At 46.0% G+C, this 26,274-nt stretch overlaps 1 protein-coding gene across 2 annotated transcripts in view; it reads right to left on the bottom strand.

The window, feature by feature from the left end:
* Positions 1 to 25,384, bottom strand: part of LOC144720948 (electroneutral sodium bicarbonate exchanger 1-like) — a 76,143-nt gene extending 50,759 nt beyond the window's left edge. The window contains exons 1-3 of one of the 2 annotated variants that reach the window (XM_078598142.1): positions 24,871 to 25,384; positions 7,421 to 7,502; positions 3,278 to 3,427 (exon numbers count right to left, since the gene is read on the bottom strand). In XM_078598142.1, coding sequence (XP_078454268.1) covers positions 3,278 to 3,427; positions 7,421 to 7,502; positions 24,871 to 24,936 — 298 coding nt within the window. In that variant the 5' untranslated portion in view covers positions 24,937 to 25,384. The remainder of the gene's footprint in view (positions 1 to 3,277; positions 3,428 to 7,420; positions 7,503 to 24,870) is intronic. The other variant, XM_078598141.1, reaches the window with a different exon arrangement.
* Positions 25,385 to 26,274: the final 890 nt, after the last annotated feature.

Genomic DNA, 26,274 nt, shown 5'->3' on the forward strand with positions numbered 1-26,274 from the left:
ACTCGTTTATCTATATGCCAGAGCCGAGGGGAATGAATGGAGATGTACCGAGATCAACAAATAGAGAAACGAGCTACCCTCAAGCAGAGCAGCATCACATGGTGGGGCAGGGCGACCTCGAACGCAGCAACACATGGAGCTCAGAATGCCCCTACGTTTGCACGTCACCATGGACACGGGGGGGGGGGGGGGATAATATATATTTTTTAAACAGTTGAGGGAATTTGCTTTTGATGAAAGTTAACGAGTGCACCCCTCGTGCGACCGACGCGCACTCCCCGTGTCCGAGCCAAGATTGGCGAGCGTGACCGCATGCGATCGTGACGCGAGGGGTCTTAGCGTGGAGGAGGATTTGTTCTCGCGGTTTCCCAAGCTTCTGACAGTCGGCACGTGGAGCCACAGCGCCTGCGCTAAAGGGCAACGTGACGTGCCCTCGTGGCTCCGAGTCACTCAAGTAATGCTCCCTGTGAAATCTTAATGACCAGCCTAAAGGCCAACCTAAACTGAACACCCGTATGGAATTATGTATACAAAAGCAATCCGTACATATATGTGTATACACAGGATATTACCACATGCTGAATACCAGACATGCTTTGCATAAATATTCTATGAATAAATAGATACACTGTATATGCTACAATTTCTCTACAGCCCTTTGTCTATGCCATTTGCTGTTTTAAAGCCGCCCCATGTTGTGTTAGTGGGGATGGTTTTGACCATACTTCACTACGCTGGGTCAGTGCGGCCTGGTGAAGATGGGGGCCAGGACCGGTTCACATATCGCTCATCACTCATGTTAGCCATGGCGAGGAATCAAACTCAGGTTGATGGGTTTGTGGACGCAGTGTGTTGAACACGTTAAATGCAGTACCAAAATAATAACAATGATAATTATGTTTTGATATAGAGCTGCCAGATACCCTGAGGCGTATCAGATCGCTTTACATCTGAAAGGGCACTGTATCACGTATACATTACTATTCAAAGTGTAGTGAGTCCAACGGAGTCACAGACGTTGTTCTTCAGAGGCAACACATTTATTCACAACACGTATATACAAAAGGGGTAACTGCCCCTTTACCAGATACAGCCTAGGGTGGTGACCACCCAGCTAACTACACTACACACAGGAGTTACAGCGACGATGGACCGGTCCCTCACTCGGGTCCCGGCCACGTGTTGGTGCCTCTTCAGACGTAGGACGTGGAGCTTCCAGCTTGGAGAACGAAGCGACCCCGGTCCCTCTCAGGGACCCAACTTTTATCCTCCCGGGTCGGTGCCGGCTCCTCCCTCGGCCCCACCCACCTTCGCGAGCATTCCAGCTCCCTCTCGATCCCTCTCGAGAGCTCTCCCCGGACACGTGATCACCCCCTAGCCCCCCCATCTGTGGACACTCCGGATCACATGCCTCCGGGGTCAACCAGAGTGCCATGGCCCCGGGGCAACCCTGTCCCTGAACTAACACTCTCTCGCTCCCCCCTGTGGGAACCCGCACCGCACGCCATGCGTGATGCCTACGCTATTCCAGCGCACACCAAGCCCCGCTAGGGCTGGTACTACACCCACCTACGGGGTGTACGCGGTGGCGGTGCATCGCACGCCGTGCTCTGCTAGAGCCGGCATCACTCTGTAACACACACGATGCTTCTTCTTGGTTCTTTCGGTAAAGTTACGTAGAAGGGAAGTAATAAAATAATAAAAATAAAACATAATAAAATAATTCTCACGACGTTTCGGCCACAACGCAAGCAGCCGTCCTCAGGTGAAGACCAGGTCTGTCGGGGAGACACTGTCTTGCGTTGTGGCAGTCACGAAAGCTTGCGTTGTGGCAGTCACGAAAGCTTTAAATCAAAATTTACACACGATGCTGTCCGTGACGTAAGTACATTGCACGCCACGGCCCTCCCGGGCCGGCACCCCACAGTGACATCCCCAATATCACTACAAAAGTATACCCTATATAGCTGCGACAGTTTAAATCTCTGTTCCCACACGTCACCGTAGGCACCTAATATAAATGTCAAAGCGAGCTGTGATTTACAGGTTATTCATGACGGGCGTTCGTCTCGGACTGCACACATATTAAAGATATTCACATTACATATTAATACAGTGCATGGCTCATCTCAGTTCGAGTGTACACACGCGCGTGAGTGTACATGTGCGTGTGTACACTCACACGAGCGTGTCTGTGCGCGTGCTATTTTGGGTGGAAGTCCCCGTTGTCGGGCGTGCTCACGAGCGAACGCGTGGCTGTGAGGCGCCGGCTATGTCACAGCTGCTACCATCTTGGCCAACAGCTGCCAACTTAGTCTACTTGAACGGCGCGGCTGAGATTCTTCTCCCCGCATGAAACTCCACATTCCCAATGCGTTGGCGGCGTCAGTGATGGCGTCTCGTTTCGTGGAAAAGCAGCTGGGACTCTGCGACCGGCGCTTGCTGCCGTTAGACGAGGCCGTAAACTCGCCACGTGCAACGCAGCAGGGTGAGAGGAAACTGGAAAGGAAAGTGGGGCAGTGGAACTCTCCGGGCTGCCTCCTGGTGTTTTGCGACGCCAACCGAATGTAAATGTTGGACGTCCAAGCTGCTCGGAGCAACAAAGACTCTGGCGTCTGTTCCCGTTTGGCTTGGGTCATTGCCCCGGAGCTGTGATTGACATCTGAAGCAATTTCTGCATACATCCATTTCATTTCGCTCCACTGCCCAATTTCAGTTTCACTTGATAATGAAAGCAATGTAGCATTGCGATTCAAGAACAATGTTTCTCACAAGTACAATATTACCTGGATCAGATGCGTGGACACGAACAAAATAAAAGAACAAATAAGCAAGGAGAAGGCGCATGCTTGGAATTACACGGACGGACATAAAAAGGAACACATGTATGAGAAAACATAAGCAAGTTAGAGACATCTTTTGAACCGTTAAGGAAAGTAAGCGGGATTTGGCAGGACATGTTGCTAGAAGGGTTGAAGGCCAGTGGTTCAGACCGAGATGCCATCCTTCATGGAGATGGAGCGATGAAATCAGCACGTGTCCAGGTGGTGGGTGGATTGTTACACCGCAGTACCAAGAGAGCTCGTGATGGCTTCAGGAGGCTTTCACCCAGCAGTGGATAGATCATTGCTGCTAATGCACATGGTGATGACGTTGCAAGCCCCTGGTGTTTGAGGCATTGCCTTTCAAGCGTGGAAGCTTAGCCCCAATATCGGTGTGGGTTTCTATGGGAAGACTCCGCATTTCTCCATCATTCTGAATAAAGGGCTGTGCCTACCTTGGCACCCAGACTCCGAGTCGTCTGCGTTGGCCTCTTTGTCACGGACCCGGCGACGGTGGTGGTGACGGTGGCCTCCGCGGTGGCGGTGACGGCGATGGCTCCTGCGGCCCGAGGGCACGTGTAGGCCGATGTACACCGTGCGGTGAGCTGCAAGCGGGACCGACAAGGGACAAGTGTGTTTAGCGAATGCCTATTAGAATCAGAAGAATCAGAGTCTTTATTTAGACTGGAGGAATCTGCTGAGCGATGTCCAGTATGGGCGGGGGTCAACAAGTTACAAAAAACGATAGGAGTGAAAAATAGTGAATAAGGTAAGCAAGTCACTAATTATAAAAAAAAAAATATGAAAGTAATACATTTTTATGAGTCTGATTGAAGGCTGGCACAACACGCGAGGTGGGGGTGTGGAGAGTTCCGCGGCTAGCCGCCTTTGTCTTCCCAGTGCCAGGGATGCGCCGACACACCTTTCAAGTTATTTTAGGGCTGAGGTGGCATAGAGGAGGCTTCAGGCCAGGTTCTGGAAGCAATTGTCACCAGCAAACTTGAGGTTCCCAAACCCATGGTCTGCGAAACTGTTGCAGGCAGTTACATTGGGGAAACTAAGCGACATGACTCAGACCGTGTTCGTGAACATAAGGCAGATCTCAAAACACGGAAGGACCAATACCTCGGCCGTGGCTTATCATTGTTTAAATGCGGTGGGCTCACACGAAATTGATTTATCTAAGACGAAGGTACTTTGCAAACCCACTGGCTATCAACAAAGATTTGTTCATGAAGCCATCCACATATACAGACACAATTTCAATCGAGAAGATGGGTATAAACTGAGCAATCATTGGAAGGACGTTATCAACCAGTTTAAGTGACTGTGATGTTCACATTCTACCACCTTCCGATGTTAGCTGTTATTTTCGGCTCTCTGATTTTACATTAACAGGTGAAATTTCCCACACTAACACAGCCACCTCGCTCGCCGAGCTCGACGTTGCTGCTCTGTGATCACCCATTAACATGCTCATCTCTCACATTAACATAGCCACCTCCACGCCCTCGTTGTGGAGGTTGCCCTCCGATCTTACATTAACATGCTAATTTCTCACATTAACATCACTAGCCCCACCCACTTCGTTTATGACCCTTGGGCTACACCCATTTTAAACCTTTAAAACAGTCTGTCTCAGCAGCTTCCCCCTCTTTTTTTATTCCTGATGACGAACGCTTGTGTTGCGATCAAAACGTCATAGTTTTTTGTTATTTTTTTGTTATTTTCTTTTAACTTATCTACGTGACTTTACCGAAAGACCCAAAGAATATGTTGCAGGCACCGATTGTTTTTCACAATAACATATTTTTTATTAGATAATAAAAAAAAAATTGTCATAACTTTTTTAATGAAGATTTTACAGTACAAGCAGATTTAGCTTTGAAACACATGTTATTGGTACACCATGGTCCACAAAAGCTTTTGAGGGTTGACGTTGGTTCGCAGGTCCGGGAAAGGTTGGGTCCCAACTCGAGGGATCGCCACTCTGAATACTGCCCTTGGCGCAAAATAAAATATAAGCTGTGGTTTCTACGGTTCTCAATAGTGGCTGCAAGTTTCGTTAACAAGGGGGGGAAATGCGCATGGAGACACGACTACGAATACACGGGATATTTTTTGTAATGGTGAATAAATCACAATCACAACACAACTGTCATTGCAATTTTAGCAAACAATGTTGTTGTAACTGGCCCAAGGTTTGGTCACCGTTCTTGTGGAGTGGCGGCTGGCAGCCTTCACGCGGCCCACTCTGTTAAGTGAGAAATCACGACTAATGCCTGTGTTAGCCACGGAGGTCGTGACAGGTTGATTTTTTTCATTCCTGTTGCTTTATGCTCCCTGTACCGTTCCCGCTCTAATATATGTATATTGAACTTCTTTCGCATCATACGTAGCCAACCGTGCTAATCGGAGGTGCGGTTATGTGCACCGATGCCTACTTTATTGAGAGCAATATTGGCACATTATATAAAGATTGATTGTTTTTTTAATGCCATAATCAACACAGCGACCGAACATTGGTCAACAATCTCCCAATCTCCAGAGCAACTACTCAACCATTATTGTGTATTGCCAGGAATTCAACTTGAGTTGCTGGAATTGTGCGCGAAGAACTACATTACTGGTTCCAAGTAAACAAACAAATAAAGTCAGTAAAATAATACTTAAGAAGTAATTCTCAACACACACACCCAAATATTTTAACAAGTCCAAGACCGCAACAGGGAGATAAAACAGCTCGTGCGACCAACACTAGACACCATTCAGCCTTCTGTCATTCACAAAGAGTGACGACCTTAATTTTATCAAGACGTTTCATGTCAGCGACTTCTAATAATTTTTCTTGGCAGCGGAATGAATAAGCGAAAAAAGCAAAAAATATTGCGGTTCTCTCCCGCCACAGTGAGCCGCCATTCTGTTGGACGTGCAGTGGTGGCTGTGGCAGAGGGGGAGGCTCAGAAGGAATGTGACAACAATGATTCAGCACAAATGTATATATCCTCAATGCGGTAAGCACTGGGAAAGTTCACGCGAGTGTCCTTGGCTGGCCCTGTTCATTCTCCGTGTCGAATATAAATATTGAAACTTGAAGGGACAACTCTGGAAAGTCATGGAAAGTGAACCTATCAGCAGACCTCCTCCGTTGACGGAGATGCTGACCCTTGCCCTGCATTTGAGACCTAACCACTTCCATGGTTTTATAAGCAACACTGTGAAGGGTTGTCAATGGGCTGTGGCAGGGTCTGGCTCCCACAGGGCCCGGTGGAGGGGTAAAGGGGGATGGAGGTGAGAGGGGATGGGAGAAAAAAATGGATGTGACGATCACCAACTCTAATCCTGCCCTGAGAGCTATACAGGCCACATTGTGAGCTTGGGGAAAATAGTTGTGACATAAAATAGGCTGTGGTTTCCAGGGTGCTTAGCTATAGCAGTGAATTTTGCTGACAGGGGGGCGATGGCGCACTATAACATCACTATAAATACAAAGGATTATTATTTGTCCTAGTCAGTGTTAAAAAGAAACAAGCATTATATTGGAAGCAGGTCTTGCGACTGGTTGGTCGAGTTTTTTTTTACTCTTCACAAGCGTCATGGCATTTCTAACATCGACCTGTTCGGCAAACATTCGGCAAGTGTATGCATTTCAGTAGCTGTGCCAAGTCTTGCGTGTCTAATAATAATAACACAAAAAAACAAGAAGAAACAATATTTCACGAAATTATTTTAAATGAAAACACATTCCAGAAACATTTGAAAAATACAGTATTTTGGATTATTAGAGCTCGCGGATGCACCTACCGTGTGCTGTAAAACAGCCACAGGGTTTTTGAGACAGATGGCAGCTTTCAGCTGGGATTTCCACCTCTGAGGCACAACAACTGGAGCATATCATGAATAGAAGAATATCTCACATCACTGGGAGAGGGAAGAATGACATGTAAATGCATGGGCTTGAGTGGTGTATTAATACTTAACTGTACGGTCCCAGGAAAACTTGCAGCGAAGATTACACCAAAATCCTGCCCTCAAGGGGCCAAGCTAAAGTCACTGCTGTGCAAACCACGATTCCACAGCTACCCCTGTAGCCACAGCAATTGTTGCGTGCAGAAAAGAACCGGATGGAAGAATGAAAATTTTACATCTGGGGCCGTTATGGGGAAACACAAAGGTAGAAAAAGCAGACTCATGCTTACAATCCAGGTCAACACAATCGACGGGTGAGCTGCTGTTTCCATAAAACAAACTGAGGCTCTCTTATTTAGTTTTTGTTTTATCTAGATAAAAAAAAGATATCCTGGCACAACAGTTAACTTATCCCAGCTGCTTGGTCTAGACGGTTAGAGTGCACGGCTCACAGTTGTAAATTGCGAGTTCAAATCCTGATCAGGTATCAACTGAGCCCACTATCCTTCAGGGGTGATTATAAAAAAAAAATCTACATTCTACATGGCTATATACGGTGCGAAGGAAGTTGAACATACGTGTACATACAGCCACTGTCGTGCTGCATTGGGCTACCGTGTCACCCAGTGCTCTCAATGACCAAACCGTACCGTGACCACAAGGTGAGCACACGTGGCCCCTTTGCTCACCTTCCAGCTCCTCCTTCTCGAAGTTTGTCAAGAGGATGGCGCTCGTCTTGCCCCGGTCCAGCACAGCCTCATCATCGTTCCTCTGAAACAGAGGCAATGGTGGTGGGGGTAGGGGGTAAGGTCGCCACGTTAAATCGAAACACTGTGCAGCAGGAGTGGCACCCGGTACAGAGGGAACAAAAGACATATTTGTCCAGGACCCAAAGCTAAAGTGGCCCATGGAAAAAAATAACTTAAAAAAAAATTTGGGCTGTTTATTCATACTATCAAATATGAACAATATGAGCATTACTACCTTCATTATGTGCTGTTAGATTGGGTTATTTTCATGCCCTTGTGCAATTTTCATTGTAAAATTCGCAGATTTTTACTTGCATTGGAGTGCTTTCCAGCAGCGATGGTTGGGGATTGTGTGTGTTTAAGTGTGTAGGTCTACTCGGCCTCAAATGAGTACCTGGTGCATGGTGTAAACATCACCACTGTTGAGACAAAGGCGGTCGGGTGCGGTGCTGGCCACCCTTGTGTGCCATGCCGGCCTTAATAGGTGCTCACTGAAAGCACTTGCCCAACAGTCTGTTAAGGCCATGTGAGGGATCTTTGTCTTTGTATGTCTGGGGCCCGAGGTGGTTGGGGAGTCTCAAATGCCCACACCGCCTTTAATGCGGGCACCTCTTCACCTCTTCACCCTTTACAATTGTTCCATTCAGCCGATGGTGTCCTCAAGGCATTTCAGGTTTTAAGACTGGCCATATCAAGTATAACGTCGAACGTTTACAAGGTAGACAAATTGTTGAAAGATAAGGTGTGCTTGGATTTTTTTGAGTCATTGCCAACTGAAATAAACCAGTTCAACGCTTGTCTGATCAAACGAGAGAAAGTCTAAACACAAGGCGAAAGTTTTCTGCGCGAGTGTGTAAACTTTTACTTGAGAGAACCACAACATTGCCGAGCCCGAATTATCATTCCATATTATAGTCGCGGTAGGTTTTCATGAATAATATAGAAACAATCAGTTTTATTAAAGCCACGGCAATTCCTATCGACGTCGGGTGTCGATGAGGATTGAAAATAAAACGGCGTGAACATCCACCCTGGGTACACCTGTGGCTTAGCAGCGGTCACAAGGCTCAAGACTCCGTGACACGTTAAATTGAATGCCCTCGCATCGTCTGCCACAGCTCCACGTAGAACAATGCAGATGGGTAACGTGGATATCGAAATGTGTAAATCGAAATGTGTAAAACAAGTACGTTCATGTACCACCCTTTTTGTAAATCCACTGCTGGATGAGGACCCTCCCCTTGGTCGCACAAGTCGTGTCGTTTTATTTTAACGTACTTCACCACTCTGATCAGTGCGGGTTGATGAAGGTGGGGAAACATACAAGCTCAGTACAACAATGGATTGTTCTGCACTGCCTTCTGCCATCAAAAGCGTAGCCCCACTGCCTACAACAACCTGCTGTGCCTGGTGGTCGCCCATCCAAGCACAAGCCAGGCTCAACTTCACTTGGCTTACAAGATAATGATGAGATTAGGCAACATTCCAAGTAAAAACAGAAAAACGTTATGAAAGCAGAAAAAAATATGTGTTAAGCTAAATATATAAATTACTTTGTGGTTTGTGAAAACTTAACGGAAAAAAATGTTGGTTGTGAGATTAAGCAGTTACGTGTAATCTAATCTTTGACCTAAGGGCCACATGTGAGAAACTGTTGCATGTGAATGAACATGCATAACATTCGTGGCCCATGAGTGGTGCTGCACACGAGGCAAGACGACCCTTCTTTCTGAAACTGAACCCATAATTGGGCTGTTGAGCTCGCTGAAGTGACTTGCTCATTCCCATCTCTATGGACCTATTAAATCACACTAGAGCTACCGAGAGCTGTCTTTCATGAGAATCTGAGCCCGTATGTGAATCCCATCTTATCTCTAAATGCGAAAGAGGATCGGTGGTAAAGGTTAAGGTGCAGCTCTGCAATTGCTTGGTCACGCCACTGCTAGCAGAAGGGTCTTTACTAGAGGAAGCTGTAGAGAGCCATAAGCAATGTATTTGGCCTCTTCCATGCCGGCCTCATGACTTTGAATATGCGGGGGGGGGGGGGTACCCAGACCGCACGTGATTGACAAATAGTGGTGCACCCATTTATACTGCTTTCTGGAAATGGAATACAGAATTTCATTTCAGCTCGGTCTGTCTGCGTTGGCAACCAGAAATTGTTACGCGCCTGGCACACCACATCCAAAACCTCACGCTATGGCCGTGGCTACTGGTCCTGTACCATCTACACCAGTCTACTACCGACCTGGAAAAATTACGTGAGAAATGAATCCCTGGTAATGCTGGAAGCCAACATTCTGCATACAAGCGACGCAAACAGCTAACGGTGCAGTTTGCAGGTCGGCACAATGCCATTTGTGCACCGCTTTGGTATTCAGATTTTTGTCTATCATACGAGATGTACAGTGTTGCGTCCCGGTATTTTATTGGTATACTCCCTAGGTTTCATAAAAACTTTGCTCGCGAACACAATCTACCAGGGCATGCTGTGCTTCTTCAAAGGTTGCTCACTTGCTCGCACGTACTTCCACACCCGGGCAAACCAGTTAAGTGAGGGTTCTGTGACTCTACCTGATGGTCGGTTCGGTTACTCGACAAATAGGACAACACAATCATTGGTGATGGGCGGAGCTTGGTGACATCATCAGCATCATCATCACGTCACATTGGACGTTGGTTGCAGGGGGGGTTTCCAGCCTTCAAGAGACAGGCTGTGTTTTTTTAAAAGGGCCCGAGTAATCAACTACAAACAAGTAAGTCAATTATAATTGTTAGCCAGTTAATTGACATAATCAACCAAGTGCCCGAGCTCTAGTGCTTCCCCTTACCCCGACCAGATTCTGAGATTCCTCAAGGCATGTGCGCACGCGCTGCTATCAGTAATGCCTCTAAAAACAATCATCAGCCACAGTCATTTCACTGCTGGATTAAGGCCTCCCCAAGCCACTGCCATTTCTCACAATCCCGTGATGTAATAATCGAACTAGTGCTTGCACACGGGCTGATGTGAATGCTTCGAGTCCATGAAATATATTGATTGATATCACAAGACAGCACAGACAGCGCATCCTTTGTGGATTTTTGGATCAAGCCTTTGGGGCGGGGTGGTGGGGAGGGGAGGTTGGTGGCATTGAAGGTGGTTTGGGTTTCCGACGGGAAAACTAAACCTGACGTTAAGCACTTCCAAGAAGCGATAGGAATGAGCTATGACCGTGCTTGGCAAGAAAGGTTGCACCGCATGTGTAGTGGGCTCAAATGAACACTCAGACGTACTCTTGGAGGCAACACATTTATTAATACCAACACACTAACACAAAGGGGTAACTGCCCCTTCACCAGATAATAACCTATGGTGGTGGTCCATCAGGCTATTTACACTAACTGCACTGGGAGTAGCTACGATGGACGGGACCCCGGCTTGGGTCCCGGTCCCCGTGTTGGTGACTTGTCTTCGGACGCAGGGCGTAGAGCGTAGAGACTTGAGGATAACAACAGCAGCCGCTCCCACTGGGGGGCCCGGCTTATATTCTGTGTGGCGGGGCTCGCTCCGCCCCTAGCCACGACCACCTTCTCGAATGCTCGAGGAGGATCTCCAACGTCACACGTGGTCCCCCCAGTCCCCCTTTGGGGGTCCCCGGGTAGACGCCTCCGGTAACGTGTCCTCCAGGGTCAACCAGAGTGCCATGGCCTCTTGAAACCCCGTTCTGGGGCCGGCACCCCCACACCCTATCCAGTAGGGCTGGCACTGCATGCAGCGCCTGGTGCCACTGGTTGCTGTCAGTCAGTGCTCCTGGAGCCCCGCTAGGGCCGGTACTGCATCGACCTTCGGTGGTGTCTGCGATGTCAGTACATCGCGCGCCGTGCCTATCCCAGACCGGCTTCACACAGTGACATGCAACGATGTCACTACACATGTATGGGTACTGGCCAAAAGTCCAAGTGATTTGCACCTCAAAATGAGCATTGAGGAGGCGTTCATCTCCTGTTTACCAACCCTGATCCAGTGGTGAAAATTCTACACTCCTGTGGTGGAGGTGAGCCTCTCCACGGGACAACCAATTTACTTCTCTACAAAACGGTATTCATTTAATGCCCCCTGGAGGGATTGATGGGCTCCTACAATCACCAACCAGGATTTGAACTCGCAAACCTTGTGATCGGGAGCCGTTTGCTCGACCACTGGGCCGGTTTCACAGCTCTTGCATCGGACCTCAAAGCACATTCGGTGGCATGAAGAAGTGAGGATTTTTATTTTCTGTAGAAATACTTTAAGAATGATCATTCCAATGCAAGAACCTTTTTTTGTAAAACAATGTCAACAGTGACAAGGCAAATATTTTTTTAAATACCTCATGGTAATCATAATTTATACTCCTTTGTAAATCCACTGCCGTATAAAGGACTTCTCAAGATGTTGTCGGTCATGTGAGTTTGTTTGACTATACTTCACCACGTTGGTCAGAGTGAGTTGATGGAGGGGGCGGAGGGTGCAAGACCGGTTCAGATAGCTCTCGCCACTGATGTTAGCTGTGGCTGGGAATCTCAATGGGATCACCACGTTCATAGCACAGTGCGCTAACCACCGCACCGGCGGTCCTCCTCAAATATAAAACAGCTAAATGTAAATTATATTGTTTAATTTCTACAAAGGAAAGGTTAAATGTGTTATTAAAGAATAATCCAGATGGAGAGACGGTGCCACCGTGAAGCGAAAGCATAACGTTTCAGCCACCGTTGCCACATTGGCGCTCACGATGGAAGGCTAAGCCCAGGGCAACTACTTGATTCTTAACGGTGCCCAAAATTGAAATAGCGTCCACGCGTCGTAACATGGAGTTCCCGTCGCAAACCGCCGTGAGAATTCCGCACACATCTCGTAGCGTCTCGCGCCGCCCCGACCGTTAAATAATGCACGGCCAAGGAACAAAAGCGCATGTGGCCAATCTACGGCCGATTGAAGCTCCCGTTGAGAGCCAAGCTTTCCAAATGCCAAAGGTGCGTTTGTAAATTCTAAAGGTGTGTACAATATGTACAAAAGATGCATTCCTTTTGGGAATATTCCACAGGAAGGGATGATCATCAGCCGGCCGGTGGTCGAGACTAACTACGGAGTGGCAGACATAGGGAGGAGAATGCGCTCAAAAGAACGTCCACCGCACGGAGGTGGAGCAATGAAATCAGTCCGCGTGCAGGTGCTAAGTGGGTCGTTGCATCGCAGGACCGCGAGGGATGGTGACGAATGAGGCGGCCTTCGTCCAGCAGTGGATTGTTTATCATGATGATGAAAGAGAAAATACTCTTTACAACATTAAACCCGATTTCCAGTTCACAGGAGGTATTCAATATAGATGTGCACCCATTATATATGTATGCAAAAGAATAGACCATTGTGTATCGTCATCAAAGCTGAGCTAATCAACGTGATCAAGTATCACTTGCAGCCTTTACGTGCCCAAGTATGTCCCTTTGTGAATTAATCCTCCACTTTTGTGCAAGCGTATCAATGCTTGGGCCTGTAGCGTCGGTGTATAAATGAAAGCCAGGGGTGTCTCTTACTTATTAAGAGAAGGTAACAATGCCACGTGCAACAACACCTCTGCTGTGCTGGGAACCTAGACAGCATCAATCCCAAGTGTGTATTGACTTTCCAATACACTCATCATCAGCAGCCATTCAATCCACTGCTGGATGAAGGCCCCCAAAGTCGTTGCCACTCCTCACAATTCTGTGATGTAATAATCCACTTAGCACCTGCACATGAAGTGATATAATTGCATAAACTCCTCGGTGGACGCACTATTGGATGCGTTCCATTTTTATTTTGAAGGATTATAGGATGCGGAATTTAAGATGTTAAGAGCAGGGGTTGGAATTTAAGACGTTAAGAGCAGGGGTTTGCTCATATTCTTGAGGAGAGTCAGGGAGGTGAAACTTAGATGGTTTTGGCACCTGTTGAGAAGAGACAAATAACTAAACTATTAAACATTGTTTTAGTTTACCAGGTAGGACCCACTGAGCAATGCAGTGCCTATTCAGAATTGACCTGGCCACAAATGATAGCCCAATGAAGTGGCGTATCACGTGGAAATTTAAAGCAGCCAAATACTCTAAAAGCATGTTTCTAAACGTGGAGGGAAAAACCGGAGGACCCGGATAAAAATCCACCTGACTACAGGGAGAACATGCAAACTCCAAATACACAAGCATCATGGTTAGAATCGAACCTACGACTTCCTGTATACCGGGCGAGGTAGTTAACAATTCGCTACCGTGGCGCCCATGTTTAGTTTAAAGTGTTTTTTATTTAAATGAAAACTTTTCCGCTATTGCAATTGCGCAATCTTATTTTGCATTTTCCCTTCAAGTTCTCTCCCCCCTTTGCTAGAGACGTGCATTGTAATGGTGAAGGTACGCAACACACACCACAAAAATAGCTCTTATCTAGTAGCTTGCAAGATGCCTTTGCCAGAAGTATTCCATCTACGCAATGGAGGCCCGTTCAATGAAACAAATTCGATAGATAACTGCTCCGTTGAATATTTAAACGAGATGTACATTTTCAAGATTGAAGATTGCTGTTCGAGTCGTAAAAAACATATCGCCTGGTCCAACATAGTATATTTAACTGTGAGCATAAAAATACAGTGCAGAATCCTTTGTATAGCAGTGAGTTTGAATGCAATATCGACACGCATTATCATACAACATAAAAAGAGAGATGCTCATAAAGACGAAGACGGATACAGAACATATTTTTTTTATAAAATGAATATAAACAAGCGTGTGTACCGTCAGCGATAGTCCACAGGAAATGTGTTTACAAGCCGATTACAATACACACCGTGATACTTAAGGTTGCAAGCTTTTATTCGCAGCAACAAACCAGTGGTGTGTGTTGGTCCTGGCTGTCCAGAGCCAGCAGCACAAGGCTGTCTGTCTGCCGTTTGCGTTTGTGGTTCTTCCAATTCAACCAAAAGCCACGCATCCAAGTGTCGTTCTAGTCCTGCCATGCAGCTGCCATGTGTCAGGGATGTTCTGAAATCCACCTCAGCTGAGACCATCAAGCAGAAAAACACAGACAGATGCAGACAGAGGGAGATGCACAAAGACACACAAACACTGAGGCATACAGAAAGAGAGACGCACAAAGACACAGACACAAAGAGATAAACATAGAAACATACAAAGAGACAAATACACAGGCACACATATACTACATATGGAAAAATACAGAGACACTTAGACACACAAATGCACACAGACTGACACACAGACACTCGCATACAGAACGATGCAGCGCTGAGCAGAGCACCAGCAGCCTCCTCATCCCTTATGCGACAGTAATGCGATTCGCCGTGCCTAATGGATTTGGCAATCATAATACAACATACAGTACCATATATACATACACACCGACACATACACACATCCACTGCCACACATACAATGATACCAAGGCACACACACCGATATACACACACATACACACACAGGTTTGCCAGGCATGCATCAATCTCTGCCCGACCTACGGGCTCTCCCGGCTTTTTTGTTATTATTATGCATTACATAGGCATCGTGATTTTGTTGTGGTTGTTGTTATTATCATCATCATCATTACAATTGCTATTATTATCGTAATTAAATAGAGCCTCTCCGTTCACTTACGAGAGGCGTTGCAGCTGCTTCCATCGTCTGCGCTGCATCCATGCCCGAGCTGCTACTGCCTGAACGCAATGAGCGCAGGGCCGGGAGGAGCCCCACTCTCGTTGTCACATCCGCGGGAATTGCAAGAATCAAATAAAAATCCACACGGCAGCGGGATTCTACAATTTACGTAAAATGAAAAAAAAATAACCTACGTATTTTTGAAGAGGGCTGGTTGCCAATAGATGCCACGCCCTGCTGATGAGACTGAGAAAATCGAAACCAGTTGCTATACCATTATCAGTCTGCCTTCACTATCCTGTAGCCTCCGCTCCCTCCCCCTGGTCCCCTTCATGTGCAAGTCCCCCCCCCCCATTTTGTAAAGCCTCTTGAGATCCGGTTGTATGTAGATGCGCAAGATGTATTGTGTGATGGTTGTGACTGAGCCACTGGGCCACTGGGCCAGGCATGCTGAACACTGGGTTCAAGTCCAGGTTCTAGGTGTAGGGCTTTGTTTTGTCCTTATACTCAGCTGTGCCACTGGCGTGACATTTTCGAGAAATGAAGAAATGTTCGTTTGGAGCTTTCACACAAATTATAACTGGAAGATATCATCCAATTACTTCCTCAAGTTTTTGGCTTCCCTCGTAACCACACTAGATATGCTGTACTGTCTTACGCACCCGGCTACATTAGATTTTTAACACGTCACTTCGACTAATATTGTTTAGTCCACAGAGTTGGAAAAATAATCCGATTTAACGCCAGAGAAAAAGTGAAAAGGATGGGATTTGTGTAATCCTTCATGACAACTGTCAATAGATCACTTAGAAACAAGGTGAGAGCCCTTTAACAACTCTCTTTTGAGGTACGAGATGATCAACTTGAGAACCCGTTGTTGCATCACGAGTGGCTCACCAGCACCAATGGCATCGACAGTGGCGACCTCTCCCATTTTTAATTTGACCGATCATCGGCAGCCGAGATCCTTCTTCTGCTGGATGAGGGCTTCCCGGCGACCAGAATTTGATTCTGGCCATTGCTAACACAGTGGTGTTCTCAACCACCGAATTTAAACCGTATTTATTTAAATGTAATATCATCACCGCCTTGTCACCCCCTTTGCCAACCCCCACTGGCCAGGATGGGGAAGCGCGGTCAAACGTGGTGAGAGTCTTCATTCAACAAGCAGTCGATTGACGAAGGGCTTTGAATATATATTATTTTAAACATTATATATTCCTTCCAAAATCACGGATGTCAGGATGTGGAAGTGAAGAGATGGCAGTATAAATGCAGTAAATCATTACTTTCAGAGTGCGTGCTAGGAAAGCTTCATCACCTTAATTACTGTGGATGTGTAACAGGGGCCAGACTAATTAAACTTGGTAATTTCCCCGATTCAAATTATTGCAGTGTCAATTACAAAGACAGAACTGCCAACGCACGTGACGGCTCGGGAAATTATGCAAGGTTGTCTCTACCTGAATGCATTCGATCATTCAGCCCTGTAAACTCATGACAGTTTTCATTAAAAAAATTCAAATAACCCCATATATATACGCCCACATCTTGCAATGCATTGTCGGAGGCAATAATAGACGCTCAGAACAAATACATTCTCTGCACTATGAATCACTGCTGACATTCATGCAGTATTAATGTAAAAAGTAAACGAAAAGCCCTCTCTGCAAATTGCTTGCTCACGCCACTGCTGCCAGTAGAGCGTCCAATAAAGGAAGATCAAGGCAGCCCCCCTCTGCAATGGCATTTCGCCTCCTCTTCCATGTTGGCCAGACATCTCGAGGAGAGGTGTGAGTGCCCCACGCTTACCCCCCCCCCCCACCACTTAGAACCTGCCCGACCCATGGATATACTCGTGGGTGGACAGAGGCGGAGGGATTAAAGTAACTTGCTGTTTCGCAACTGCTACGCCCTGCGACCCAATTGAAGCTGTGACCTTTCTAGTATAGATGCAGTGAGGTCACCATTATACCTCGGTAAAATTTCCTTCGTTGTCAAACGCCTAAAACATTAGTAAAAAACTTGATAGGTGAATGTATTCTGTCTCCTTCATTCAGTGGTATAAACTCCATTAGCTGAAAACCTTTGCCGCTCATCTGCTGGTTCCCTCCCTTCACTCTCCCTCTCCATTTCCCCGATCACACTAAAACACAGCATACTTGTACCTATACATTAGATTTTGTCTGGCACCTGTTGTTCTCATTATTATATTTGCCCTGTGTTTTTAGACTCGCGTGCGTTTTTTTTATGACTGTTAAATACCTAGATTATTTTGTTGTGCAATATTGCATAAGGCCTCTATTCTCGTTCACTGCAATGTTGGTTTTTTGCCTTTGTTTTGTTGTATGTACATGTAAGTATTCTGAACTTCTTTCGCACCGTACGTAGCCAACGGCGCGAATCGGAGGTGCGGGGGAAGGACAACATACTAAACACAAAAATCAGTACTCAAGAAATTAATTGGCAATCTACGTGCTCGCGCAGCATCACGGATCTCCCATTTAAAACATAGGCAAGCAACTGGCTAAACGGGATCATCCGTGCAACAAATAAAATAAAACTTTAACTATTACAGCCATGTGTTCATTAACTGCTGGATGAAAGGCCCCCCCATGTCATATCAAGTCATAGGGGTTATTTGACCATACTTGACCTCACTGGTCAGGTATGGGGGGGCTCAGGACCGGATCTGATATCAGTCGCCACTGATGACAGCCAAATAACTCGGATCACCGGGTTTACAGCAGAGTGTGCTAACCACTGCTTCACAATTCCACAACAATTTGCATATAATTGCGCAAATCAGAGTTCAACTTTTCAAGCTTTATTTCAGACACTTATTGTCAGCGAAATTTGAGCTTTTAAATTATAAAGAGTTACAAATCAGATACCACCCTGACTTGGCGATGCAGTGAAATATACTTCCGCTGTAAGATATACGGATGCCACCACTACTGTCTGTAGTTTGGTATTTTTTGCAGAAGTAACAGTGGTTAGCACACTGTGCTATGAACCTGGTGATACGAGTTCCATTTCCGGCCATGGCTAACATCACCGGCGACTGATACCTGAAAAGATTTTGGAACTCCATCCCCTTCGTTTGCCCGCACAGTGACCAGAGTGAAGTATGGTGAAACAGCCCTCATTACTGATATGGCGTGGTGGGAGGTTTTCATCCAGCAGGGGATTGACAAGAGAGCTGTAAAATCTTGACTTAAAGCTTTCGTGATTGCAGGAATTGATATTCTTGAGTCTTTGGGTAAAGTCACGTAGAATAAGAGAGCTGTAAATTATTATTTCAGCATTATTAAACCTATTTCCTAACCCCAATCCTATCCATCCCACCCCCCGTGTTTCAGACACGTAAACATTGCACCCATTACCATGGTCACTACAGCCCCAAAAGCAATTCCAATTGGTTACTGTGACACAAAAGGCCCTCTCGTAAATCCTTGTGCCCGGGACTGGACATCGCACTTGTCAGTACTACTTAAAGATGCTGAACTGTAGCAGTACCTACCTCGCGACTAATGTAGACACGATATAAAAAAAAAATGCATTATCACATAACTCTGCTTTTTGTGTTTAGTTTATTGTCCCTCCCGCACACCTCTGATTAGCACGGTTGTCTAAGTATGGTGCGAAAGAAGTTCAACATACATGCATACAACTAGCTTGTATTGGTCATATGAAGAAGTAACCGATGCAATTCATGTTTTACCCCCTCAGGTGGCAACGATATCAGCTCTGGGCCATGCACTAATTTCTTTGGCACGACTCTACTCCCGGCCTTGTGCACGACACAGCTGCTGCCACTTCCCACAACGTTTCCATGGTTCCCTTCGTTTGAGCAAATTGATGGCGGCATGTTTCATATCACACAGCTCTTGCCGACGTTAATATATCTTTTTTTTAATGGGGGAATAAGCCAGCAGCATTCCTGGAATTTGCATTTCTCACGTTTTAATGAAACCTTTCCCTAGAGCTTTGGTGTTGTGTCAGTGCACCTCACTCCTAAATATTCTCCGGATGTTTTATTTAATTCAAGGTTATATAATGTCTTTCTGGGTTTTTTCGTGCGTGTGTGCTGTCGCATAAATGTATATATTTTACAACTTGGCGTATTAAATAAGTCTAATTGTGAATTAAATTCGTTCGTACGTACTTTCAGCACGTCAGTGCAGTTCAGTGTGAAGAACGCAAGACATTCCAATGCACGTAAAGATCTGCAAAAAAACCAGAAGAACTAATCCCCTCGTCCTGCCTGTGACAAAGCCACGCACGAAATGCATCTCAGAAGCTAAGCAGGTATGAGCCTTGTTGGCACCCAGATGGGGAACCTGCCTGGAAATGCATTACCATGTGTGGTAGGCTTAGGATACGAGGTGGTGAGCAGCTGGCAGTCTACCAAAAGATTATTGAATATATCTGTGCGTAGCTTTGAACGGTATCGCCTTGCACAAAAACATTTTCTCCGGATACTCCATTTTCCTTACACGCACCAAATACTCGCGAACAAAAATGGCCAAGCATCCCAATGCCAGACGTTCTGGGGAAAAATAAAGAGTTTGAGAGAGTAGGTGAGGCTGTCCTGGACCATAGGAATTCTCCACTATGACTGCAATGGAGGTACGTTAACACAATTCAGGGTAAAGTACCGTAATAGAGTAACTCCAATCCCTCCTCGGTATGCAAATGATTGCTTTATGGAAGCCAACAAACTCGGCTCTCACCTCAAGAGAGACGCATTTTGCTCTTGCAAACATTAAACTTCATTATTTTAGCGGTTTAATCTTTGGGTAATACGGTATTCAAATTATTGCTGGACCAAGTCATTAACATATTATGTAATTATCTATTTTACATACGTGTGGGTTTAAAGTTGCCAAACATTGGCGAATTGACACTTCTTTGCAAGATTGATATTGTGGTGAAAGAGCAATGCAAAATTGCTCAGAGCTTTTTTCAAAGTCAGTCTTTTAAACTTAAGAGTTGTGAAAGCCATGCTTGTTTTATACAAAACGGACAATAATCAATAAGTGTAAACCCTCTGTGATATATCTGTATATAAAATAATTACGTGTGCATTCCGCCTTGCTTTATACTTCATGTAATGCTGGTATTTCAACAGTAATACTAATTCACAGCTCATTGCATCCATCCACCACTGGATCAAGGGCCTCCCCACGCTGTGTTGATCATTAAAGCTTTTCCATACTTAACCATGCTGATCAGTGCAGATTGGCGAAGGGGGAGGACCGCTTCAGATAATCACTTGCCATTGATGTTAGCCATGCCCGGGAATCGAACCTATTTTTACAGGTTCATAGATGTAGTGTGTTAACCACTGTGCCACCACTCTACCCAGGGTACAGAATGAGACACAAATTTGTCCTGTAAATTATATTATTGACAAAGAAGCTGCATGTTTTCCTGGAGGCACAATGTAACACGTTCCATAACCGAATGCCTTAACGTTCCTCCTAACTTTCCGTATTGGAAGTCAAATGTCCTTAGCCGTTTTGAAATCTCAATATTAAAACTCATATTTATTCACTGCCCTTTCTAAAATGTTTTCCAGTTGCTATCGTTTTAAGTTATTAATTGTATTTTGTTTAACACTGTACAGTGCTTTGGCACATTTGTTCTTGTGAAAGGCACTATACAAATATATATTATCATTCTAAAAAGGCTTAAGCGATCCAGCTTATACAAATGAAGCTATTTTGTCAATCCACTGCTGCATGAGGGCCTCTGCATGCTCTGCAGGTAGTGGGGATTTTCTTTGACCCCTGCTTCACGCTGGTTATTGCAAGGTTGGTCTTCGAAGGGGAGCATAGACGTGGGAGCACATCACACCAGATATTTATTATGCATTGTTCTCTGCTGCCCACTACCCAGCACATTAAAGCTCTAAATCAGCTTCAACACTGATTAGCTTCCGAAATCTGGACGTATCCCCACCGATTTGGTCAGAGGCTGGTTTTCCATACCATGAACCAAATGTGCTAATCTGTAACATTTTACCATCACTTCTTTTAACTGAACGGACTTACGAGGTTTCAATTTACCAGTATCTAAATATCACTCTTTATCGTTAAATGACTCTGTGCTGGCTACAAATTAGTCACAGCACTGCAATATAATATAGAACACTCACTGGTTAGCGCACTCTCTGTGAACCTGGCAGCGAGCAGTTACATTTCTGGCCACGGCTAACATCAGTGGCCAGTGATAGCTGAACTTGTCCTGAAAGCCTGCCTCCCCAACCACACACTTATTTTTCCGCAAACCGCACTGACAAGCGTGATGAAGTACAGCCAAACTGCCCCCATGACTGACATGGCATGGGGAGACTTTCATCCAACGGTGGGTTGAAAAGGGGCAGTGATAACTTTTTTGAATGAAAATACTGTCGTAATAAATGAGACACAGATAGATGAAAACGTGGTTTAGAGAACATTAGGTCCAGACGTTATGCAATCTGTTAAGTGTGCATGAGCAGGACTCATCCCTATAAGGTATGATGCCTTGGTGGTCAAGAATAGTGATGGAGTGGCAGCCAAGGAATGGAACGCATCAGAGAGAGCCCATCCACCGAGGAGATGGAGCATTGAAATCAATTCATGTGCAGGTGGATAGGTGGATTATTACATCGCAGCACCATGAGATTGAGATGACAGTGGCTTTGGGGGATTAAACATGGGTGCATAATGAGGATGAAAAATATAGCAGGTAGCACACGTAGTCAACTTGAACTTGTAACGTCACATTCAGACGTGTAAGGCGACACTGGGGTGGCAAATGCGCCTGAAAAGAGTGAGCCCTTTGTGAAATGAGCCAATGAGTGAGTGTGTGAGTGCCGTGACTCAGGGGCCCAAGCCCTCTCACTGCACGTGGTAGCATACAGTGCAGAACTAAACAGGGTAAGCCACCAGATAACGTTAAGATACGGAGAGGATTACCGGACTTGTTCGGCTTCCCCACCCTCAATAACCCATGCTGACCCGTGTGGAGAAGTATGATCACCGTAACTCCCGTGACCTACATGCCATGGGCAGGCCCTCATCCAGTAGTAGATTGACAACAACGAAAATCCCCAAACACCAAATCCTCGTATCCTTGCGCCAATGAAAGATGTGAGGCTTATTCAAATATTGTAGTTTTCACCCCAGTCTGTAATGTTAACAACACTGTATGCTTAAGGTTATGTACATAAAATTACAAAATAAACATGAACTCATACAGCATATGTATTTGTATTATTGAAACACGTGTTTATTAAAATTTCCCTTGCCTTGTACATAATTAAAACGAATTCAGGTTTGGTCAAAGCGTGTGTACGTTACAGACAGCTGCTGTGACACAATGGACAAAAGAAATAACCGCACTTTAAATGTACACTTTAGTGTTGACGTATAACAACTCTTTTACAACTTGGGGGGGTGGGGGTGGGGAACAAAAACCCGACGGTCTTCCTCGACCGGTGGCCGAAGTTCATGTCAATAAGCAGCAGCAGCAACACAATTGTCGCCACACAACTGTGATACCACCACCACCAGAGTGTGTGGCTGGCACTATACCACAAAGCCAGCTAGAAAGATTTAAGCTGCGTACCGATTAAAGGGGGGCTCTTCCCATGTGGTAGAATAAGATTGGTGGGGGGGGGGGGCGGTGCACCAAATATCGGCTCGAATTCAGGTCCTGATAAAATTAAACGTTAATTTATATAAAACGTGAATTAATGCCTCTGATATTCATCATCTGTACATCCCTTTCTGTCATTGTCCCCCCCTCTCTCCAATGAGCCAGCCATCAACAACAACAACCACCACCACCACCTGCACTTCCAAACACGGCCAACACCAATGACGACTGTGTGGGACCGGTCCCTGGGCATCCTCTCGGTCGACTCGGCCTCAAATGAGTGGCCTGGTGCGGTGGGTGGTGAACATCGCCACTGGGGAGACGAAGGCGGCCGGCCGTGGCGTCGGCCACCAACACCGCCTGTGTTGTACCGTGCCAGCCTGCATATGTGCTCGTTAACAGCACTTGCCCTCGACGTTTGTTTATAGATACCCGACTGATTACGGAATGACACTTTCCTCTCCACGGCTGTTTGACTACAATATTGAAAGTCAAGTGGAAACAACGTGCATCAATCAGGAGCGTGCCAAGCTTTTTCATACGCGTATTGAGATTGGTGGGCAATATGTCGAGGCTTTGAAATACAATTTAGCTTTCTAGTAAACTTTCTCCCCATCTTATATGTTTCTATAAATGGACCACACTGCAGCAGACAATTAGGGCCCATGAAGACCACGAGATATCAGGATATCTTGAGCGATGTGGACATTTTCCTGAAGGGACCTCCGTGCCAGACGGCGAAATTGAAGTTTATCTGAATGAACATTATCAAGTAGTACACACACACTGTTGGGTGACCATGATGATGATACCCCCTCTTCCCACCCTACGCCGTGTTGGACATGGGGTGGTGGTTTTTGTTGTTGTTGTTTGACCCTAAATCACCAGGCAGGTCAGTGGGTTCAGATTGTAGCCGTGGCCAGGAATCGAACCCGGGGTCACCGGGCTCAGAGGGCAGTGCCCGAACCGCGACGCCACACATCAAGTTCAAGCTCACACATCACGTAAAGCTGAAAATAGTCCACGTCGGGTTAATGTTACCGAGCTACGGATGGATATTCCAGAAAGGCTTGCTCACATTTGGCTACAATTACAGTCTTTATAACAAGACATCCAAAATGTTCGAAGTTGTATGAGACACAAACAATATGGAAGGGCACCGTTCGTGAAAGAAGTCACCGACCATTGAGTGTGGCGTTTAAAGCCGATACAAAGTGGGCTGAGCTGGCTTGCAAGTTATAAACTTATACAGTTCAACATGCTCGTGTGGACTCATTCACACCAGGGTACAGTTTTACCGTCTGCACACACACACACCATAATCATAACTTCCAAAACTGCCGGATACGAGACATACACCAACCACGTGTCTACACACACACCACAAGTCACACATGGATAAAAGACACAACTACAGAATTACGCACACGACACATACCAAAGGCCACACTACACATACACACATTACAAGCGCACTATAATTAGTACAGTACTGTAGACCACACGATACACACACACACTACATACCACACACTATGCACACACCGCCGATGGAGGCCACATTGCCATAACTTCCCGTTCCAAGATACGCAGCCACACACGCAAACTACGTGTCGATTACGAAATACCACTCACACACAATATAGACCAAACTACACACACACACGTGCTATAAGATCACCGTACCTACAAGGCGCACGTGGCCACGTGTCTGCACACACTACAGACACAACCACACACACTATAGACTCCACTGCCTACAAGAGACACGCCACGTGTGTGCACACACTATAAAGACACTACAGACACAACCACACACACACTATAGACCCCACTGTCTACAAGACACACACTATAGGCACAACCACACACACATACTATAGACCACACTGCCTACAAGAGACACGCCACGTGTCTCTACACACACTATAAAGACACACACTATAGGCACAACCACACACACACACTACATACCACACTGTCTACAAGACACAAACTCCACGTGTCTCTACACACACTATAAAGACACACACTATAGACACAATCCCAACCCAAAGAGACCATCATCTCACCGTTGACAGGAGAGGTTCCAGCACCGGCGTTCCCCGATGCTGCGCGTCTCTCCGTTCATAATCCATGCCGCCCGCTGCTCGCCACCGACTCCTCTGAACCCTGAGCGGATGGTGATGATGGTGGTGGTGCTGCTGATGATGAGTAACGACGTCGGTGGAGATCGCTGATGACGATAAACGGAGAAGCAGGACAGCGAAACGGCGACTGGCAGCAAGCAGCGAGTGGCGTGACCACCACCACCACCACTTGAACTCACTGAATTCGCGGCTCACAACTGGGACGCTTCATGCACCGGCGTGTGAAGGACGCGCGTGTGTGTGTAGAGTGTGTAAGTGTGTGTGTGTAGAGTGTCTGTGTGTGTAGAGTGTATGTGTGTGTGTAGGGAGAGTGTGAGTGTGTGTAAGTAGAGCGCCTGTCTGTGCGTGTGCGCGCTTGAGAGTTCGGCTCGAGCGCGCCGTTGGAAATCGTGAAATGTGGAAGGCGTCCGTCCCCCTTATGACTGATCCGCATCCACCACCCTCGTCTCTCCTCCCCCTCCTCCGATGGGCGTCCTCTGCTCGCACCAATCGCCACGTCGTGTGGGTGGAGGCGACGCTCGTCTCACGCTCGCGTTGCGTAGAGAGAGCGGGGTGGCTGGGTGGGACGTGGGACAGAGGCGTAGCTAGAATATTTTGCGCCCGGGGACGAACTATAAAATTGGCGCCCCCCCGTTTAATCACATTTTCCTATTACATCGAATAAGGAATAACAATTTCAATGAAACATTGTATTTAAAGGAGCAAATTTATAGAAATTATATTACATGGCTCACTCAGTCACTGTCGTAGACTGGTTGACATAGTCTACAAAAGATAAATTTTTCTTGATTTCACTGTCGTAAACTGGTCAATCACGTAATCAAAATCTGTTTTTTCCAATGTTTATCTTTCAACGCTAAGAAGAGCAAGATCACTGAGACGATCTTGTCCCATAGAAGCACGCAAATACGACAAAATAAGTTTCAATTTGCTGAACGACCGCTCACAGCTTGCAATTGAAACTGCTATTGTTAATAAAATTTGCAGTGAAATTCGCAAATTCAGAAATATGTCGTCTCCATAAAACACAATAAAACCAAGAAGATCCAAAGGAGTTTCTCGTAGAACTTCATCCTGGTTACTGAGCAGCATTTTGCAATCTCCAATTTCTGTGAAAAGTTCGTGGCCATTGATGTCGGTGTCATAGAAATTTCCAAAATCTGTGCAATTTCGACGAATTGCATCGACATCTGTGTCGGATAGAAGAGTTTTGACGTCCAGCAGAAATCCAAATTTTGTGTTCAGGTCTTTTAGTCGTAAAAACCGTGTTGACATCTCCTGTTGAAGTCGATAAAATACACTTCATAACGCGCACAATTTCTTCTG

Source organism: Lampetra planeri, chromosome 10, assembly GCF_965212315.1.
Source record: "Lampetra planeri chromosome 10, kcLamPlan1.2.h2, whole genome shotgun sequence".
In the NCBI taxonomy this organism is placed as follows: domain Eukaryota; kingdom Metazoa; phylum Chordata; class Hyperoartia; order Petromyzontiformes; family Petromyzontidae; genus Lampetra; species Lampetra planeri.